General features: G+C 40.3%; 1 protein-coding gene across 1 annotated transcript; it reads left to right on the top strand.

Moving 5' to 3' along the window:
• Positions 1 to 5,457: 5,457 nt before the first annotated feature.
• On the top strand, positions 5,458 to 16,833 carry LOC109523815 (hydrocephalus-inducing protein homolog). Its single transcript, XM_019883217.1, has 17 exons — positions 5,458 to 5,581; positions 6,877 to 6,996; positions 7,218 to 7,352; positions 7,833 to 8,032; positions 8,762 to 8,886; positions 9,329 to 9,518; positions 9,713 to 9,845; positions 10,199 to 10,298; positions 11,057 to 11,175; positions 11,262 to 11,485; positions 11,695 to 11,762; positions 12,908 to 13,149; positions 14,089 to 14,189; positions 14,636 to 14,771; positions 16,068 to 16,232; positions 16,324 to 16,482; positions 16,591 to 16,833. The coding sequence occupies exons 1-17, from the start codon at positions 5,471 to 5,473 to the stop codon at positions 16,831 to 16,833; spliced, it is 2,571 nt and encodes an 856-aa protein (XP_019738776.1). The 5' UTR covers positions 5,458 to 5,470.
• Positions 16,834 to 18,076: the final 1,243 nt, after the last annotated feature.

The raw sequence follows: 18,076 nt of genomic DNA, 5'->3' as shown, positions 1-18,076 counted from the left end.
CCAAATTTTCTTGGTTTACGAGCTACTGATATCCCCCCCCGCCCCCCATTAATTCATCACATCACTTGCTTCACGATAAGACAAAGCTAGGCTTGGGAGGAATACATTTAATCCGCTTACAATTATTCCAATGCCAAAATGTTGAAAGAAATTAATAACAAAAATTACAAATTTTTACACATTTGTATGGTCTTTTCTGTCTAATGGCTGTTGAATTATACTTGGTTTGGGAATGCTGGAGGGATCCAAATCCAAATCACAAGAACTGTGCTTTGATTTCTACTCACCAATCATGGAAGAGAAAGTGTCCTACAAGTTGGAATTTATCTCACCTGATTTGTCTTAATGCCTTCTTGAGGTAGAGCTGTACTGTAACCTGATAAATATGGAAAAATGTACTTGTTATAGTCCACAGGTGTCAAACTCAAGGCCCGGGGGCCAGATCTGGCCTGCCAGATCATTTTATGTGGCCCCCTGAAAGAAAATCATATGTGTCAACTTACAGGATCCTTGCGAAAAAAATGCACTGAAATGTCAAATTGTGACGTGTAATAAATGACGTTGAGATTTTGCAATAATTTTGTTACCCATAAAAGTAATAATGCGTTAGGTGCAATTAAACATTTTTTGTTGTTTCACTGTCATAACGGCACTCTGAGGGAAGATGTAACTCAAAAGTGGCCCGCGACAAAAATGAGTTTGACACCCTTGTTATAGTCTGTTAAGAGGTAAGGTTGTTCTTATTTGCAACCACCGCAAGAAAATAGATTTCAAACAGGATTGCTGCTGGTACGGCTGTCCAAATTCAAGGACTATCCAGACCTTGCACCAACCACTTTTGGTTGACTTTTCCACTTCACGCTCAAGAAAGACATTATTTCCTCTGGGGCCTGCCCGGCTGTAAAAGTCACCTTCTAATACAGAAACATCTTGGGAACTTCCTCTGACAACCTGCAGCTAACATACAGGACAGTGCCTGACACCATTCTAAAAGTAGTAAATGTTGAACCTTTTGTCACATGTCAGTGTATTTTATTTAAATGCTTCCAGATGTTCATTAAATGCATTCTGTGTTTACCCCATCCCTTCTACACACCTTGATTGTAAGAACTAACAGGTTTCTTGTTTGCTCACTTCAATCTGAGTAGTAGTCTTCCTGAGCTCATGCAGATGGCATGGCACACAGACTTCATTGTTGCACTTTGGACTCGTTACAATTGGGAAGCTGATTGGGTTGAGAATATTTTCTTAAGCTGCAGATAATATCCATAATGAATTCATTTATTTGGGATTTCACTTTTGTCCTAGGTCACTAAAATCACAAGGAACATGCACTGCCCAAGATTTTGAGGAATAAACTGTCTCAGCTGAGAGACAATACATTCAGAATGGCAGGAACATTCTAAGAACCATAACGGAATCTGACCGTCATAAACACCAAAGTGGAAACACAAACACAAATACATATTTGACTTTGTGGTTTGCAATTTGTATATTGTAATATAATAAGAGTCAAACGTTTGGACACACTAACAAATGGTATAAAGGACAAATCCAAATTTTGATTCACAGGCTTCTTGACTTATGCCGCATTTAACCTGGCAACCCATGGTGAAATTCACATCTTTTTGAGCCTTCTACATCAAACTCTACTCTTTCAACTTAGGCTGTAAGCACCTCATGGACCAAACTTATGAATGTTTCAAGTACACGTACAATGTATGCACATTATAACACAATGCCCTTCGAACTTTTTGTCAACACTTGTGGTTAGCGCGTCGACCTCACAGTGTAGAGGTGCAGGGTTCGATTCCGGCTCTGGCCTCCCTGTGTGGATTTGCATGTTCTCCCCGGGTCTGCGTGGGTTTCCTCCAGGTACTCCGTTTTCCTCCCACATTCCAGAAACATGCATGGCATGCTGATTGAGTACTCCAAATTGTCCCTAGGTATGAGTGTGAGCATGGATGGTTGTTCGTCTGTGTGTGCCCTGCGATTGGCTGGCAACCGGTTCCGGGTGTCCCCCGTCTACTGCCCGAAGACGACTGGGATAGGCTCCAGCACCCGCTACGACCCTTGTGAGAATTAATTGGATCGGAAAATGGATAAAAAATGAATGAATATTCCATAGCCTGATTTCATTTTTAGTGACATTTTATTGTTGTTGTTCTATGACCTTTACTGTATGTGTGTTACTTTCATGTACATCTTGTTCTGTGAACTTCAAGTCTCCCAGTCTCAGAGACTGATGGTGGCCCATTTACGACCATAGGTGAAACCTGCTCTGGACTCTGTCCAATTTGGAAACCAGCCCCATGTTGACGTGGATGATGCTGTCACCTACCTGATGCATCGTCCTCACTCACATCTAGATGAGAGTGGAGACACTGTGGGGGTCATGTTTTTTAAAGTGGATGCTGGTGCTGATGCATGAATGCTGTTTACAAGTAGCAAGATGTTAGACACTTTCAACCAATTTGCGGCAGCAAGTGCAATCTACTTGCTGTTGCCTGCTGAGCAGTATCAATGCCAGGGATGAAAAATTACTCAATAAACTCATCAAGAAGGCTGGGGACACTGTAGGACTCAAGATGGACACGTTTGAGTCAGTGAGGGACCAGAGACCACTGAGCAAGCTTCTCTCCATTTTGAACAATCATTGAAATTCTCTCTATGACAAGCTACAGAAAAGGAGCTCTTTCTCAAACAGACTTATTCAGCTTCAGTGCCGGAAACAACGCTTCAGACCATCTTTGATACCATTCGCCATTAATTTATATTGCATACACTGGGTATGAAGAGGATCCACCTGGACACTGCAATAGCAGATACATTTTTCACATGTGCAATGAATATTATTCGAATGTGCAATATCTTTGTGCATTTGTAATGGCTATTAACAGGTTTGCTGCATGTTTAATACATAGTGGTTTATTTGAATCATTAACATGGCATTGCATATTCACTGCCATTGCAGGTAACACCTTAAATTAAGTCTTTCTTCCCTCCTATCTATCTATTGTTGAGGGAAGAGTGGCCTTTCTCTTCCCTGCGTGTTCGTTAATTTCGGACGAGGAGAATGTTGGTAATCCATATAAAGGCTGGAGTCGATGAACAGTTCCTTCGAAGGGTTTAATTTATTTTCTGCAGTTTACAAATCGATTCGGGCTCCTGAGGGGGTCCAGATTTCAATCAGGAAGCGTAGAAGAAACACGGCATTGCATATTCACTGCCATTGCAGGTAACACCTTAAATTAAGTCTTTCTTCCCTCCTATCTATCTATTGTTGAGGGAAGAGTGGCCTTTCTCTTCCCTGCGTGTTCGTTAATTTCGGACGAGGAGAATGTTGGTAATCCATATAAAGGCTGGAGTCGATGAACAGTTCCTTCGAAGGGTTTAATTTATTTTCTGCAGTTTACAAATCGATTCGGGCTCCTGAGGGGGTCCAGATTTCAATCAGCAAGCGAATTCCTCTTTTGATGTTAAACAGGTCTTATGGAGGGGGGCCCTAAAAGTGATGGGGGTCAAGGGGCACTAAATGTGATTGTAAACACAGTGAGCAGGAAATGCCCCCAACAACATTCTACATTCTTTGTTTCTTTCAAATCCAACTAACAGAGAGGAATAATACCTTAACAATATCTATCTATCTATCTATCTATCTATCTATCTATCTATCTATCTATCTATCTATCTATCTATCTATCTATCTATCTATCTATCTATCTATCTATCTATCTATCTATCTATCTATCTATCTATCTATCTATCTATCTATCTATCTATCTATCTATCTATCTATCTATCTATCTGATCTACTCTAATGTAAACAATTTAATCTTATCCTATGGAATGATCTTTCTACATGTATCTGGCACAGTGAGGGCAAGGTGGAGTAACTTTGTGAATGGGTTTGAATCTGGAGTTTCTTCCCACATTCCACAATTAACACTGAAGACTTGGATGGGTTGAATGCGATTATGAACCCGTGTTTGACTGAACAGTACAATATGAGCCTGGCGATTTGAGTCCAGGGTGTACAAAGAAAATGGAGGATGAGAGGATGAATTGTGGATTTTCGTTTTAAATGTTTATCTACTCACAGTGCATTGTTGCCCCCTGGTGGATGCTTTCATCCAACCATCCATTTTCGAAACCGTTTATCCCCGCTTTCATACAATCACTGTAAATTGGACAATACTGTGTCTTCATCACGGTCTAAAATGACATTAGGGCTTTTCAGTGACACCTTTTACATCTGTATGTACCCGGGCATAGACACTTTATAGTACTCGCGAATGTGCACAATCAGTAATTAACTCAACCGGAAGAGGAAGGACAGAACTTTTCAGCTGGCTTTTCTCATGAACACTGCCGCTTTGTTGATTTGCCATTACAAGTTCATGCACCGGTACTCTTATCCTGGCTAGTTTTCTGAAATTTCCCCCATTACAGTTTTTAAAACAGCATCGCGATGCTTTACGTGATATTTAACAAAAAATACGTGACGGATGCACACTGCAGCAGGAGTTGCAACGTGAGAAGATAAGCCTCACTTAATGTTCTTTTGGACATTTGTTTATGATTGAAGTGCGTTCATGTTAAAGTGACGTGCTGAGGCATGGATACCCTGAAGAAAGCGCTTTCTGTACTTCAGGGCAAAGTTCTACTGAAAGTTTTGATCATTATTTTTACAAAACACCGAGCATTATTAATTTCGAACAGAAACAACTGAAGTGCCGTTACCTGCCAATCAAATCACCCAAATTAGGTTAATGTACTTTATTACAACCGTTTTCAATTTAGCAATATATGCTTCTTTTATGAGTTCTTTGCGAGGCATTGATTAAATTGTACTTTTTTTTTTTAATGTCGCTGTAGCGAGATGACATCATTAAGTTGCCGCTTTATGAACAGGTACTTTCCCACTGATCACGAGACTTCTTTTATTCGTGCCTGTTTTCATGACGTCTTCAAAATGAGCTTCGGGTCCGTCGCCATGGTAACAAAAACATAACCGACGAACGCTGATCACCTCGCCTGGAGTTTCGAGTCGGTGAGACTTGTATTCTTTTATTTTCTTCTTAAACTATGTGTAATTTCTTGTTTTATTTCACGATGAGCGCTATAGATTGTTTGGCTGTGACGAAAGACTTCTTAATTTACTTAAGCCAAAGAACACGCACTTTATACTGTATCGGTATAATGGGACAGTTTCTGTGAAACGACACAGAGTAATATTGAGGCTGGACGCATATTTGGTTCTACGTAAAATGATAAGATGTCATTCAACATCCTGTTTTGCCCTTACTGAAGCAGTTTGATAGACATATAACAACAGCAAAAAGTTATTGTGATATTTATACTTTAAAAGTTCCTTTTTTTTCCTTCATTGACCTCAAAATAAATCAGTATCATTGCTATTATCTTAATACTGTATGTGCTTCCACTGCAGGTGCCGCCTGATGTTGACATGCAGAAGATGTTGCAGTCTCGAAAACCACGCCTGACTACAGTGGTCAATGAAATGCACCCACCTCGATTCCTGGAACTACTTGACCCGAGCACGACGGCCCATCAAAATGTAATCATGTACTATTCTGACCTTCATGGCTTGTTAATGAACCAACTTCAAAAAAAAAAAATGCAATTTTTATTTTTATGGGCAATGAAAATAAAAGGTGTCATTTTTTTCAATACAAATTGAGAGCATATTTTAAATGTATGCACCAATGAGAGCAGTGACCGCTTGAAGTAAAAGATAAAGTATATATTGTCTTTCTAAAACTGCACTAGTCCCCTGATTAGATAACTGTGGATAGTTTAGATCAGTGGTTCTTAACCTTTTTATAGCTACCGAACCCAACCAGTTAATATGCACATTCACCGAACCCTTCATGAGTGAAAAATAAATATGTATATATTTTACAAATTCAAGATATAAACAAACACATTTATTAAAAACAGAAAAGAGTAAATAAAATTTCAAGGGATAAGTATACTTTTTTTCTTTTTAATTGTACGACGTACTATTACGACAGTCACACGTTGACTGCTAAGCGAACTAAATTTACCACAGCACTGACTGGACAAGCAATGTAATGTGATCATCTGCAGCCAGTGACTGCCAAGTGGACGTAACTAATTAACATGCTGAGTCGCGTGTGTCTTACCCTCCATGGCAAAGGCTCCGTCCGACCCCTGAGACCGACTCACCGAACCCCTGGGGTCCGATCTAACCCACGTTAAGAACCACTGGTTTAGATATTTCATCGCTAATGTACACATCAACTGCCTTTTGAGCAACCTATGTCGGTGCTCTGGATTTTAGAATCTGATGATAAAGGGTTATAGGGTTAGTCATCCAATTTTGGGGGGGAGTGAAAAAAGTGTTACACACTCCCAATGAATTGTGATCAGGACTTGCAGACCTTTGAACGCTAATCAATAATGCAAACACTCATTTTGCAGTTATCTGTTTGGTGCGATTGTATGAGAATAAGACAATAATGATGATAACTTTGAGACAGCATTTGATGTTGAAAAGATACCTTTGTTGACTTGAAGAAATCCAGACCATACATGATTAGAGTACAAAATTCAGTTATTCTGGATTGGACGCCAACGAGTCCAGAATGCCCGTACTACCCGGCCTCATGTCCAAATTCAATTGGGATAGGCTCTAGCTCAACTGTGATAGAAAACGGATCGATAATTATAGTATGAATGTATTATTTATACTCTCCATTGTGTTTTTTTGGGGGGGTGGTTGTGATTAATTTTGAAGATGTAGAGTTGAATTTGAAGAAAGAGTAAAACGCATTGTGTCGGTGTCCACATTTTTTTTTTTTTTTTTAAACAAAACTTGTGTTTTTGCAGATGCCCCTGGTGGATGTGGATCAGTCACTTTTTCAGCCCCACCCTCCTGAGTTAGTTTTCCAGAACTTCACTCCTGCACAGTCTTACAAGCTACCTCTGCAGCTGTTCAACAATGATAAGGTGTGGATTTAACTAAGCTGATCCCATTTTCTAGCATTTCGTCGGACCAAAGCAGCACAAAAGCAAAAATAATGTGTTATCTGTGTTTGTTTGTTTTGGCATGTAAGAAAAGAAAAAAAAGTATAAAACATACTTGAATGTTTCCAACTTTGTGTTTGATGCTCTGTTGATTTGAGAATTTTCATCATGCCTTTGGCAATTTGTGCTTGCTTCTTGTCAAGATATCACGGCATGTCAAGCTGGAGCATCAGGAGTCCGCTTATTTCCACGTTGAAGGTCCAAAGGAGGCAAAAACTAAAGTCGCGGCAGGACTGTCGGTGGGCTTCACAGTCTGCTTCACTCCACAGGAGAACAAGGTACCTTCACTTTCACTAAGATACAGTTAATATACAGTACTTTGCTTCAAATACACCACGTGTAGGATTTGTCTGTTACACGAATAGATTTCCAATTATTTGTTTCAACGCACCACTAATTTTAATCACAATTTTGATCTGTACTGCATGATTACTTGTTTATACTGTATATTGTTCACCTTCATAATCAACAAATAATTTGTGCACCTCAGCAGACTCATGTCATTCCAGTATAATTTCACATCATAATAGGCACTGGGTGCAGACCAGAAATCAGCCAGTATGTGCATTTTACCATAATCAAGTGGCCAAAGTCAAGAAGATAAAATGTCATCCTATGTGAATGTTTGACTTGACCAGTACAAATTTGGGAAGTCAAGCAAAGTAAGCAGAAATAATAATGACAGATTCTTTTCTAACAACCTCACCTGACACATCATTGTTAGTTTCTAACAACCCGTTCTTAACTTTTCTTGACAGGACTACCACCATACTCTGTTTTTTGTGACAGAGCGGGAGCACTTTGAGGTGCCGATCCGCGCCATTGGCCCAAGAGCCAGTTTGAACTTCCGCGATGAGTTACATTTGCCCGTCTGCCTTGTGAAAGCCTCCACACAGAGGACTCAGCTTGTACGCAACCTTGGAGACCGCATAGCCATCTTCAAATTACAGACACAGAGGTGACTACTGAATTGAAAATCAAATTGTGAATGCACACCAAAAAATGTGATGTGTAAAAAAAAAAAAAAAAAAAAAAAGAGTCAGTTTCAACATTTCTATTCAGACCTGTAAACTCAATTTAGCAGCCTGAAGCTGAATTGGAATTGCAATGGCATTTTTCTTCAGGCTGCAGGCTGCCACTTTCCCTTTTTTGGCTAAGTAGCCATTCATCTCATCCCATTCCAGAGCTTCCCCCGGCTGTCATGATTATACCGAACTATACTTGAATTGCACATCCCATAGGAGGCAGGCAGTGGCTCATCCATGTGATATAGCACCACCCCTTCAGGTTGATTTCAGCAAGCCTAAAAAGACCCTGAAAATTGGAAAGGGCAAACCTGTTTTATGGGAACTGTGCAAAATGTGCCTTTTAGTAAAAATGTTTAGATTTATTTCTAAACTAATATAGGAAATTGAAATTCATTTGTACTTTTTTCACATTATTTAAACTTAGTTGTAGTTCTATATCACTGCACCAATTGCACCAATTGCAAAGCTCAAACGACATGATGTACGTTGACGGTTTGCCTAAAATGATTTTGTTAACTGAAATTACGGAGAGAAACCCTAATTTTGCTGTGTGTTTACCTTTCTGCCCGTGCACACCTCTAGATAAGTTGAAGTGCCAACAGGTTGTCAAGTAATGCAAATGTTAGCCACTCTGTGACCTTGCGGTATTTCTATTTCAGTCCCTTTTCGGTAACTCCCTTCTCTGGAACTCTTGATATTGGCGAGAGCATGCAAATCACCATGGCTTTCAATCCGATGACTGCAGGAGACCACCGTCAGGATCTGTTGCTACACTATGATACTGGTACAATATGTGGAAATCGTGTTTAATAATGTAAGCTAGATAGTATTTTCTGGGTGTTTTTGTGAATTCAAGTCATCATATATTGCACATCCATGTGCCTGTGGGGAAAAAGAAAATCTCACTCGCCTACATACTTTATTTGAACCGTAACGTGCCTTCAAAATATGATTACAACCCAGCAGAGTAATGGTAAGGTTATGTACTTATATATTTATCCTATGGTGGCAAAAGTGAGTCCCAAAAGCCATGCGTAAAGTTTAATTTGTTAGGTTTGTTTACTTGTGTGTTGTCATTGTCAATTGTTGTGTTGCCACTTCTGGCGTTTACCTCGTTTTTCGGTGGTTGTTTTGGGATATGGGTCACTTAGAAGTTGACGTAGCAAAATAAATACATAATTAAATAAACAATTTACAGCCCCCCTCGCTCCTTTTCCTCTGCTCAGGTGAAGATGTGCATATCAGCCTCCATGGTTCATGTGTGGAGCTGAAGCTAAATCTTATCCCTGAACACCTTACTTTGGAAAAGACCTACATATCTTTGTCCAACACACATACGGTGTCACTCAGCAATAGTAGTGATACCACTCTTAAATACTGCTGGACAACATGGTCAAGCCAATCAGAAGAGATGCAGTGAGTATACTTTGCTTCTGCCTTTCCTGCAGTTCTATTAAAAAAAAAAAAAAAAAAAGCGAAAACGTGCTATCCAGTAAGCATATCTTTACAGTCATGCTAGTTTACAGAAGGCTGTTACTTTTCAGGCAAACACTCTCTCTGTTGCTTGTTGTTACTCTTTGTATTGCCTTTCCCTTGTCCCTCGACTCTAGGGATTGCGCAGTGCTCGAGTTGCAGCAGAATGTGGCTTCACATTTGCTTGTTCCTTGCCAGTCTGACCCCACAGCCGATCATCGACCGGGCCTCCTCGCTCTCTCAAGAGGATGCATAACAGTAGAACCAGCGGTGTGTTTGTGTCTTCCTCTTCTACATCCACTTACTGAAATAATTTTTTGTTGTTATTATCCCATTGCTTTTGATCATCTGAGACTGGAAAATAATTTTTTTTAATGATGTGGAAATGAATTGTAAAACCATAAATGCACAGGAAAATTATTGGATCCAAAAAGATGGAGCTGTTGTTTGTAAATCAGACTTCTGAATGTCAAGGTGGCTGTTTTGGGGTTTACTTCTGAAGGAACCTCAGGTCTTGGCCTTTTTCAGTATCTTCAGTCGTCATGAAAAGAATTTCACACCGTGTCTGCCTGTTTGGCCTTGACTCTAAAATGCCCTTTTCCCATTTCTTTAACATGGCACAGTTGGGAGAAATATGGCCGAATACCACGGCGCGTTTCACTGTTGTCTTCAAACCCGATGAAGCCAAACTATACCAAGAAACCATATATTGTGATGTCACAGGTAAGTGCTTGCCTGGAATTCACAATTTATTGAGTTGAATCAAGCTTACCAATTAAATCACAGCTCATCTTTATCGGGCTACTGGTTTAACGTGGAATGTTGACAATTATGGGGGATTGGAATACAGTTCTGCTCCACATGGGTATACAAAATCATATTCGACATTATACTTTACAGTAGCCATACATATAAGGATACCTTTTCTAATTTGACTTAATTGGCTCTATTTTTTTTTTTTTGTGACGGGTGTTAAGTCCTGCCCAGCGCTTAGTGTATTTCTAAGTGAAAGCTGGTTCTACACAATGCCAGTAATTTCACAGACGAACACAAGGCTGGTGGTACTGCGAGAGGAAGGGCTACGCCGCTGTGGGGGTGATCACAGCCGACTTTAATCATGGTCAATCAAGGTGTGCTTTCATTCCCTTGAAATGCGGCACGTTAGTCGTACACTCAAGTCTCAATGCGACAGAAGCACATCTGAGCCGTGAAGTGGGCACTTGGAGATGAACCCTCACTATGACCACCCCCACCCCATATATGTGGCGCCCAGGGAGCTACCCAGCTTGATGGACACTGGTTTGCCAATTTGACAAACATATGCAGCGACTCTTGCGCAGCTACAAAAATAATTGAAAATTCTCCGGCATTTGCACCAATCTACGTAAAAAGAAACCCCACGTCTTCTTTGTTTTACTCTGACTCCTTCGGGTCATTTGTGCTGAATAAACTTCCTTATGCTTGCTACGCTGTACTTTTAGGCAAAAAATCTCGCATCCCTCTGATTGTCAAGGGTGAGGGTTTGGGACCTGCAATGCAGATCAACTGTGACCTAATGGAAATGAAAAACATATTCATAGGCCACACTGTCTCTTATGAGGTAAGACTTGACAAAAAAAAATATCGACCAGTTTGTGAATGCAAACATTGCAAGTAAATGTTCTCATCCTTTTTGGATTCCCGCAGGTGCAGCTGTCCAACAATGGGCTGATTGATGCCCCTTTTGAGTTCTCAAGCCCTAGAACCACTTTTGGTCAATTTTTCTCCTTCACTCCCAAAAAAGGCGTTGTTTGCTCCGGGGCTGGTCATGTGGTTAAAATTACCTTCCGCAGTAACATTTTGGGAACTTTCTCTGAGGGCTTACTGCTAACTGTCATCGGGCAGCCTCAACCACTTACTCTTACCTTCAGGTGAAGTTACAATGTAATACCTCTCTCGCTGTGACATGACACAATGACTTTGATTATGAAAATGGTTTCAATATTGTAGTTAAAGTACCTTGTATGATTTTTTGCCTTTGCAGCACAATAACTCTGATTTTCAAACATTGGTTGTTGTTGTTATTTTTTTTCACATATTTAAACCATTTGATGGATTATATTTTTGTTTTCTGTTTCAGGGGCTGTGTTATTGGGCCCACTTTTCACTTCAGTGTTTCAGAACTCAATTTTGGAGATGTTGCCTACGGTTAGTCTATCTTGCCAGGATACTCCATGTTGAAGGAAACATTTTGTCCCCACAATGACAGTAATAACATTTTTCAAGTGTCATAATAACATCAAGTCACATCTGTGACATGATCTTGTTAAAATACACCAAGAATCAAGAATTTTGGTGCAATTTTCAATTTCTGTTTTGAGACTTACTAATATCAGCCTGTTTTGAGGGGGCGATGCTGTCTTGCGTGCTGCTTTCAATTAATTGACCCTCTTTCAGCAGTGTGTGCAATGCAAGTACAGCTTGCGTGGGGCTGTGAAAGGGTGCCACCCAATTTAATGTGAAAAACTCTTCAGAGTTTTTACGGGATTGACCTCTCACTGCAGATTAAAGCTTTTATGACCATGACAACTGGGGATGGAGCTAAGAGGTTGAACAAGGCTAACGGCTTCCAAATGAAGCCCTGACTGTGGAAAAGAAGCAAGTGCCTGAAAAAGACAATTGTACTTGTAGAACCAGCACCTCATACACTTTTTTTTTTTTTAAGTTCAGAAAAATACCCCCATCCCTTCGCATTTCGACAACTTCACCGAGCATTCAAGTATGTGCCGGTTATCAGAAGCTAATGCTAATTAGAGCCTCAATGCCACTCTGCTCATCCTAGCCCTGCCAACTCTGGGCAGAGAAGTTGAAGTGGTCAAGTGGTTATGTCAATCAGCCAAATAGTAATGACACATTTTTCGAAGATTTACTTTGTTATTTATTTTTCAGTGAAATGTGTGCTGGGACTCCACAGACATGGAACAATCAGTATACAAGCAATTAAAAAAAATCCATAATATGGTCCCTTTAAAGTATGTTTTTAATTTAATATATTCTCGACATGCTACACAGTATACAGTAGAGGCAGAGGAATGAGAGCGAGACTGGGGGTGTAACCCCCCAATTTTTGGCCTGCCTATTAGCACATCATTTTTTTCACACCCCTTTTTTATGGGTGGTGCGTATTTATTGCTTACCAGTAGCTTAATTATACGTGTACAGTCTTTTTCTAGCAATTGTACGAGCCCCGGGGTTATTGAAAAAAAATGTAATTTACTCTCGCAGCTTCATTATGTTTCACGTTACATCGTTTGTCTTTTACTTTTCATGTTTTTTTTTTCTGTTTTTGGCAGGTTTCCCTCAAACAGAAATGTGTTCCCTCGTTAACACTTCCTTTGTTCCAATGAGCTTTTCCCTGCGCGTTGTGGGAGACGGAATGGGCTCTCCCAGTGTGACCAGTGATCAGCAAGTGTGTGAGTTGTGTAGGAACAACTGGCAAGGCAGTACTGCTCATGACGGCAGTACTATGCCTGTTGAGTTCACCGTCAGTCCTGCTGTGGGTTCTGTGCGGGCCATGGCAGATGTCAGCATCAAGGTACAGTGGACAATTAAATTCCAGGTTGTATTAAGTTTGTCCTGCCCACTTCTCCATTTTCAGACAATGAACTCCTCTCACTTGTGTTCAACTCACCGATGCCTCATTTGTCCTTGGGGTCATTTGTTTGGTTTTGTTAAATTAAGATTTAATACATCACTTCCTCTCTTTATTGCTGCACTCAAAGGAAATATATACGTTTCCACATTTTGCCAGACTCCATAATAATGTTAAATTATCAAAAACAAAAGATGATTTATTTAAATGGAAATTTACTATGAATACATATTCCGTTTTTTAAAGGTCCTTATAGTGTAAGATGTTTGATACCTTAACTTCCAGTTGATTTTTTTGCTCTTTACTCTATTTTGTAGTAATTTAGCATTAGTAAGTTATTTCATTATTTGAAAGGAGAAATTAAGTTATTATAACTTTGACACACATGGACAAGACTGTTGCTACCCATCTGTTAACAAAAGAAAACCTCACAGTTGTCACAGAAATGTATTTGATCAACGTGACAATAAAAATGTGATGAAAATTAACCAATGAAAATCAGACATTGCTTTTCATTTGCGTTTTAACAGAATTATTTGGAAAAATAAACTCATGAAATGATCCTTTTGAAGATCTTTAATTCAACCATTTTTTTTTGAAAAAAAAATCTTGTATGCCTGAATTAGTTAAATTTTTGCAGCATTTGTTTATAACAAATAAACCTATTATCAATGTATATTGTTGTTGTTTGTGTTATTATCATATGCAATTGAATAAGTAGACCATTCCAGAATTCGAAATTTGGGACTCTGTAAATTCCTTAATGGGACTCATACTTTTCTGATCAGCGAGTCCCTGGGACTTGCAGGGCTCAAACTGTAAAATGATCACTGGATCTATCACGGTTTCTTCATAGTGCATGTTTGTACATTGTCTCAACAGGTGTCATTGTGCTCCAACACAGTCAAACATTACAGGATGGCTCTGGTAATAGATGTTGAGGGTGTTGGAAAAGAGATCATGGCTCTGCCCATTATTGCAAGGTAAGACACACATGTAGAAGACAAGCTGAACCCAGCAGACCAAAATCAGACCGGCAAAGCAAAGTAAACATTTTAAATATTTATTTTACACAAAATATAGTCATAGTGGGCAGCATCGGAGAGCTTGTGGCTAAAACATCTGCTTGACAACTGATATTGTCCTTCCACTGCATGGAAACCACTGGATGTTGTGAGGCATGCCGCCGCCATCTAGTGGTGCGGTTCTCAAGCACACTTGCAGCTCCAATTTTTCTCATACCTCAAGATAATATATTTGTCAAATGAAGTACCTCGAACAACTCTTAAGGCACTTGTATCTCAAGGAACCACTGTCCAAGCAATGAAAAAGTCAGTGTTCCATAATACTGTATGCCCCTATTATTGTTGCGATCAGCAAGTGAGGCTCAAAAAACTTGCTCTCCATTCCTCCTCTGCTCTTTGGAAAGGTGTATTGTTCCAGAGATCATGGTGGAGACCCCAGTGGTGGACTTTCAGAAGTGCTTCCTCAATCATCAGTATGAAAAGAAAGTACGCCTAACGAACCAAAGTGCTCTGCCTGTCTGCTATGGCATGCTAGAACAGGTAAAGCAGTCTTCTGTTGCTAAAAAAATAAAAATAAAAATGTCACAGAATGAGTGTGCGTGTGTGCGTGTGTGCGTGTGTGTGTGTGCGTGTGTGTGTGTGTGTGTGTGTGTGTGTGTGTGTGTGTGTGTGTGTGTGTGTGTGTGTGTGTGTGTGTGTGTGTGTGGGATTAAAACTAAAAGCTTCTTTCTTTGTTTAACAACAAATAGAGCAGGGGTCGGGAACCCTTTTGACAAAGAGAGCCATGAAAGCATATACAGTACTGTATTTATATATAAAATAAGTATATATACAGGTATAACTGTATTTTAAAAGTGAATTCAACAAAATGTCAGTATAATAAGCCTCTGAATGTTTATTTTTTAAATAAATTTGTTGTAATACTCACCATTAACGTGAATGTTTTTCCGTTCCTCAACGATTGCTCAAGATCCAGCAAAGATAGCGGAATTATAGTCATCTTGCCGGGTCCATATGCGGAGTTGCTGCAGGCTAGCTTGCAGCCTGCTCAGTTGCTTGCACGCTTCCTTTCTGTTGTCTCCCGCAGGGTATTTTGATGCGAACGTAGCATGGCACGTGTCAAAGTGCCTCTTTACATTCGACCGTTTCATCGATGGTATTTTGTCATTGCAAATTAGACACACCGCAGAATCTGTTCTCTCCACAAAGACGAATACTTTGGTCCATTCGTCCTGAAGGGTACCACACTCGTCATCATTTTTTCTTTTCGTTTTATTCGTCGAAGGATTCGCTTTGAGCTAATGACCGAGCGGGCTGATTCAAAAAGGGGGCGTTTACCTGTTACCCAGCAACGGCCAACATAGGCCAGTATGATCCAATTAAAATTGCTCCTGCCGCCAACTGCAGCCCTCAACAGGACATGAGCAGTGAAAAATCGATGTATGGATTAAACAAGCGAGAATATTTTGTTTTATCGGCGAGCCAGATGCAATCATCAAAAGAGCCACACCTGGCTCGCGAGCCATAGGTTCCCGACACCTGAAATAGAGGATTGATCGTTTTTGTCAAGAGTCAAAAGACTGATAAACTTTTAATGTATAACTTCTTTAATAAGTGCTCGAGAAACACTCTAAATTGCCATTTCATGACCTTGTTTATGGGATAGAACAAGAAAAGGAGTTTGATGGGATACATTGAACTCATCGATAATCACGAATTTCTCATATTTGATATAACACGATCGCAGTCAGTGTGATGGTATATGCACATACAGGTATACAGAGGCGACATGTACACGATGCAGAGTAATTGTATACATAATTTCCCCGTGTTTAGGAATATGAGGAGAGCCCTTCAGTAATATTTGGGAGTACTTCATCCAGGGGAGTGATTCCTCCTCACAGCTCAGCAGATCTTCCTGTTTTCCTCCTGGTGAAGAATGTTGGAAAGCAGCATCACACTCTTTACATTGCTCTGTTTGGTGGCATTCACCCACCACTGGTAAATGTGTGCTCACATTACGTTTCCTTCTACTAGCCATCGTGTATTAATTTATTGTTTGCTTATCCCCTTGTCTCCTGTGCCCCTTTAGGAGGTTGTCTTGTCATGCACTGGGCGTGGTCCAATAGTTCACCTTCAGTGTCAGAATCAGCATCTAGAGTTTGGCAAAATACCTGTTCTGACAGACGTTACTAAAACTATTCCCCTGTCCAACCAGTCACCTATTCCAGCATGCATCACAGCACGCATGGTACAAATACTCAAATTAGATGAGCCTCTAAATAAATGCAATTGACATCACATAGAAAAAAAAGAGATCTAAATATACCATTCAGAATTATTGTTTCTATTTCTATAGAGCCAAGGAAAGTCCCCGTGGCATGTTGAACCCAGCGAAGGAGAAGTGCCACCACAAGGCCAACTGGAGCTCAAAGTTGTGGCGAATCTAAAAGATACACTTTTGTTTCAAGACAAACTTGAGATTTCCATTCAAGGTAGTCAAACCCTCACCGTTGCCGTGTCTGCAACGGGCACAGGCACCACAATTGTCAGTGACAAACCCTTATTTCCAAATCTCGACCTTGGCACACACTTCAGGTAGTACCAATTGATTAAAGTAACAAAAAAAAATCACTTGAAATCATATAGCATCTTGTCATACATTTTTTAAAAAAATTTTATGTGTGTCCTCAGCCATGGATCGTGCGATTTCTATTTCAAAGTGACCAACTATGGCCAACGAGTACACCGACTTTATTGGAAGATCGAGTGCTCATCTGGTCGGACTTTCCTACCCTCCATCTCAGCTGTAAAAAAGAGGGATTCCGTTACCACTGGGTGGTGGGCATCCCCAACTGAAGACAGACCAGTATTCAGCATCAGCCCGACGCGTATGGAACTTTTCCCGGGTGGCTCGGTTGACATGGCACTGAAGGGATCTTCAGACTACCCCAAGGTGAGCTAGCAGAACAGTACTAAGAGCACCTTTTTCCATTTGAATACTATTCAGTACCGGTTTGTGTGTCTGTTGCTTAGTATTTTATGTGTAATGAGTCAGTGGCTGTTGCCAGTGGTAGTTCCATGTCAAGTGTACGCTGTCAATTCTGTCGACCCGTGTAAGCGGCCTCAAGACCTCAAAGACCTGGGCTCTCATTTATCAGGCGTGGGTATGAACAGAAGTGTGCGTAAAGCGTGCTGACGGACATTCCCACACAGAGTATGGGATTTATCAATTTGGACTTGTGTGTGAGCATATACGTACATTTAGGCATAGCTCTGACCATGTGTGTACACAAAACTTAATAGAACAGTGAACCTTCAGATAGAAACACGAGACAGAAATCACAAACAAGCCAAAATGAAACAAGGATTTCCCAAACATTGTTGGAGCCATAGAGTAATCGCAACAACATTTTAATGAAACACACAAGTCCAGTTACATGAACAGGAAATGGTGTAATTCAATTCATCCACAAACAGTCTGCGATCTATGGACTGGAGCAGTGAACGCAAAATTGATCCATTCTTACCAAATGGGGATCCAAATAACTTGCTCGCCCTCCTTCAGTTTGAGATAATTGTCTCTCAGTGGGCAGTGACTGTTTGTTTGTTTTTTGGGAGGGTTGGGCAATGAGTTCATGGCAACCTTTTTTTGTTTTTTGTTTTGCTTTTATTGGTAACATGTGCTGCTGTTTGCACTTCTCAGACAAGAACCTCAATGTCGTCTCTGAGAGTGTCGCTACCCTCGTTGCCAACATTTTGGATTTCTTATAAAGTCAAAAGGAGACGATTCTCAAGGCAAATGAGGAGCGCTGTCACGTTGCGTACTAGGCAGAAAGAGAGAA

Source organism: Hippocampus comes, unplaced genomic scaffold (genome assembly GCF_001891065.2).
Source record: "Hippocampus comes isolate QL1 unplaced genomic scaffold, H_comes_QL1_v1.1 scaffold906, whole genome shotgun sequence".
In the NCBI taxonomy this organism is placed as follows: domain Eukaryota; kingdom Metazoa; phylum Chordata; class Actinopteri; order Syngnathiformes; family Syngnathidae; genus Hippocampus; species Hippocampus comes.
Note: the sequence above shows the minus strand (reverse complement) of the source record. Positions and strands in the feature narration are given on the sequence as shown.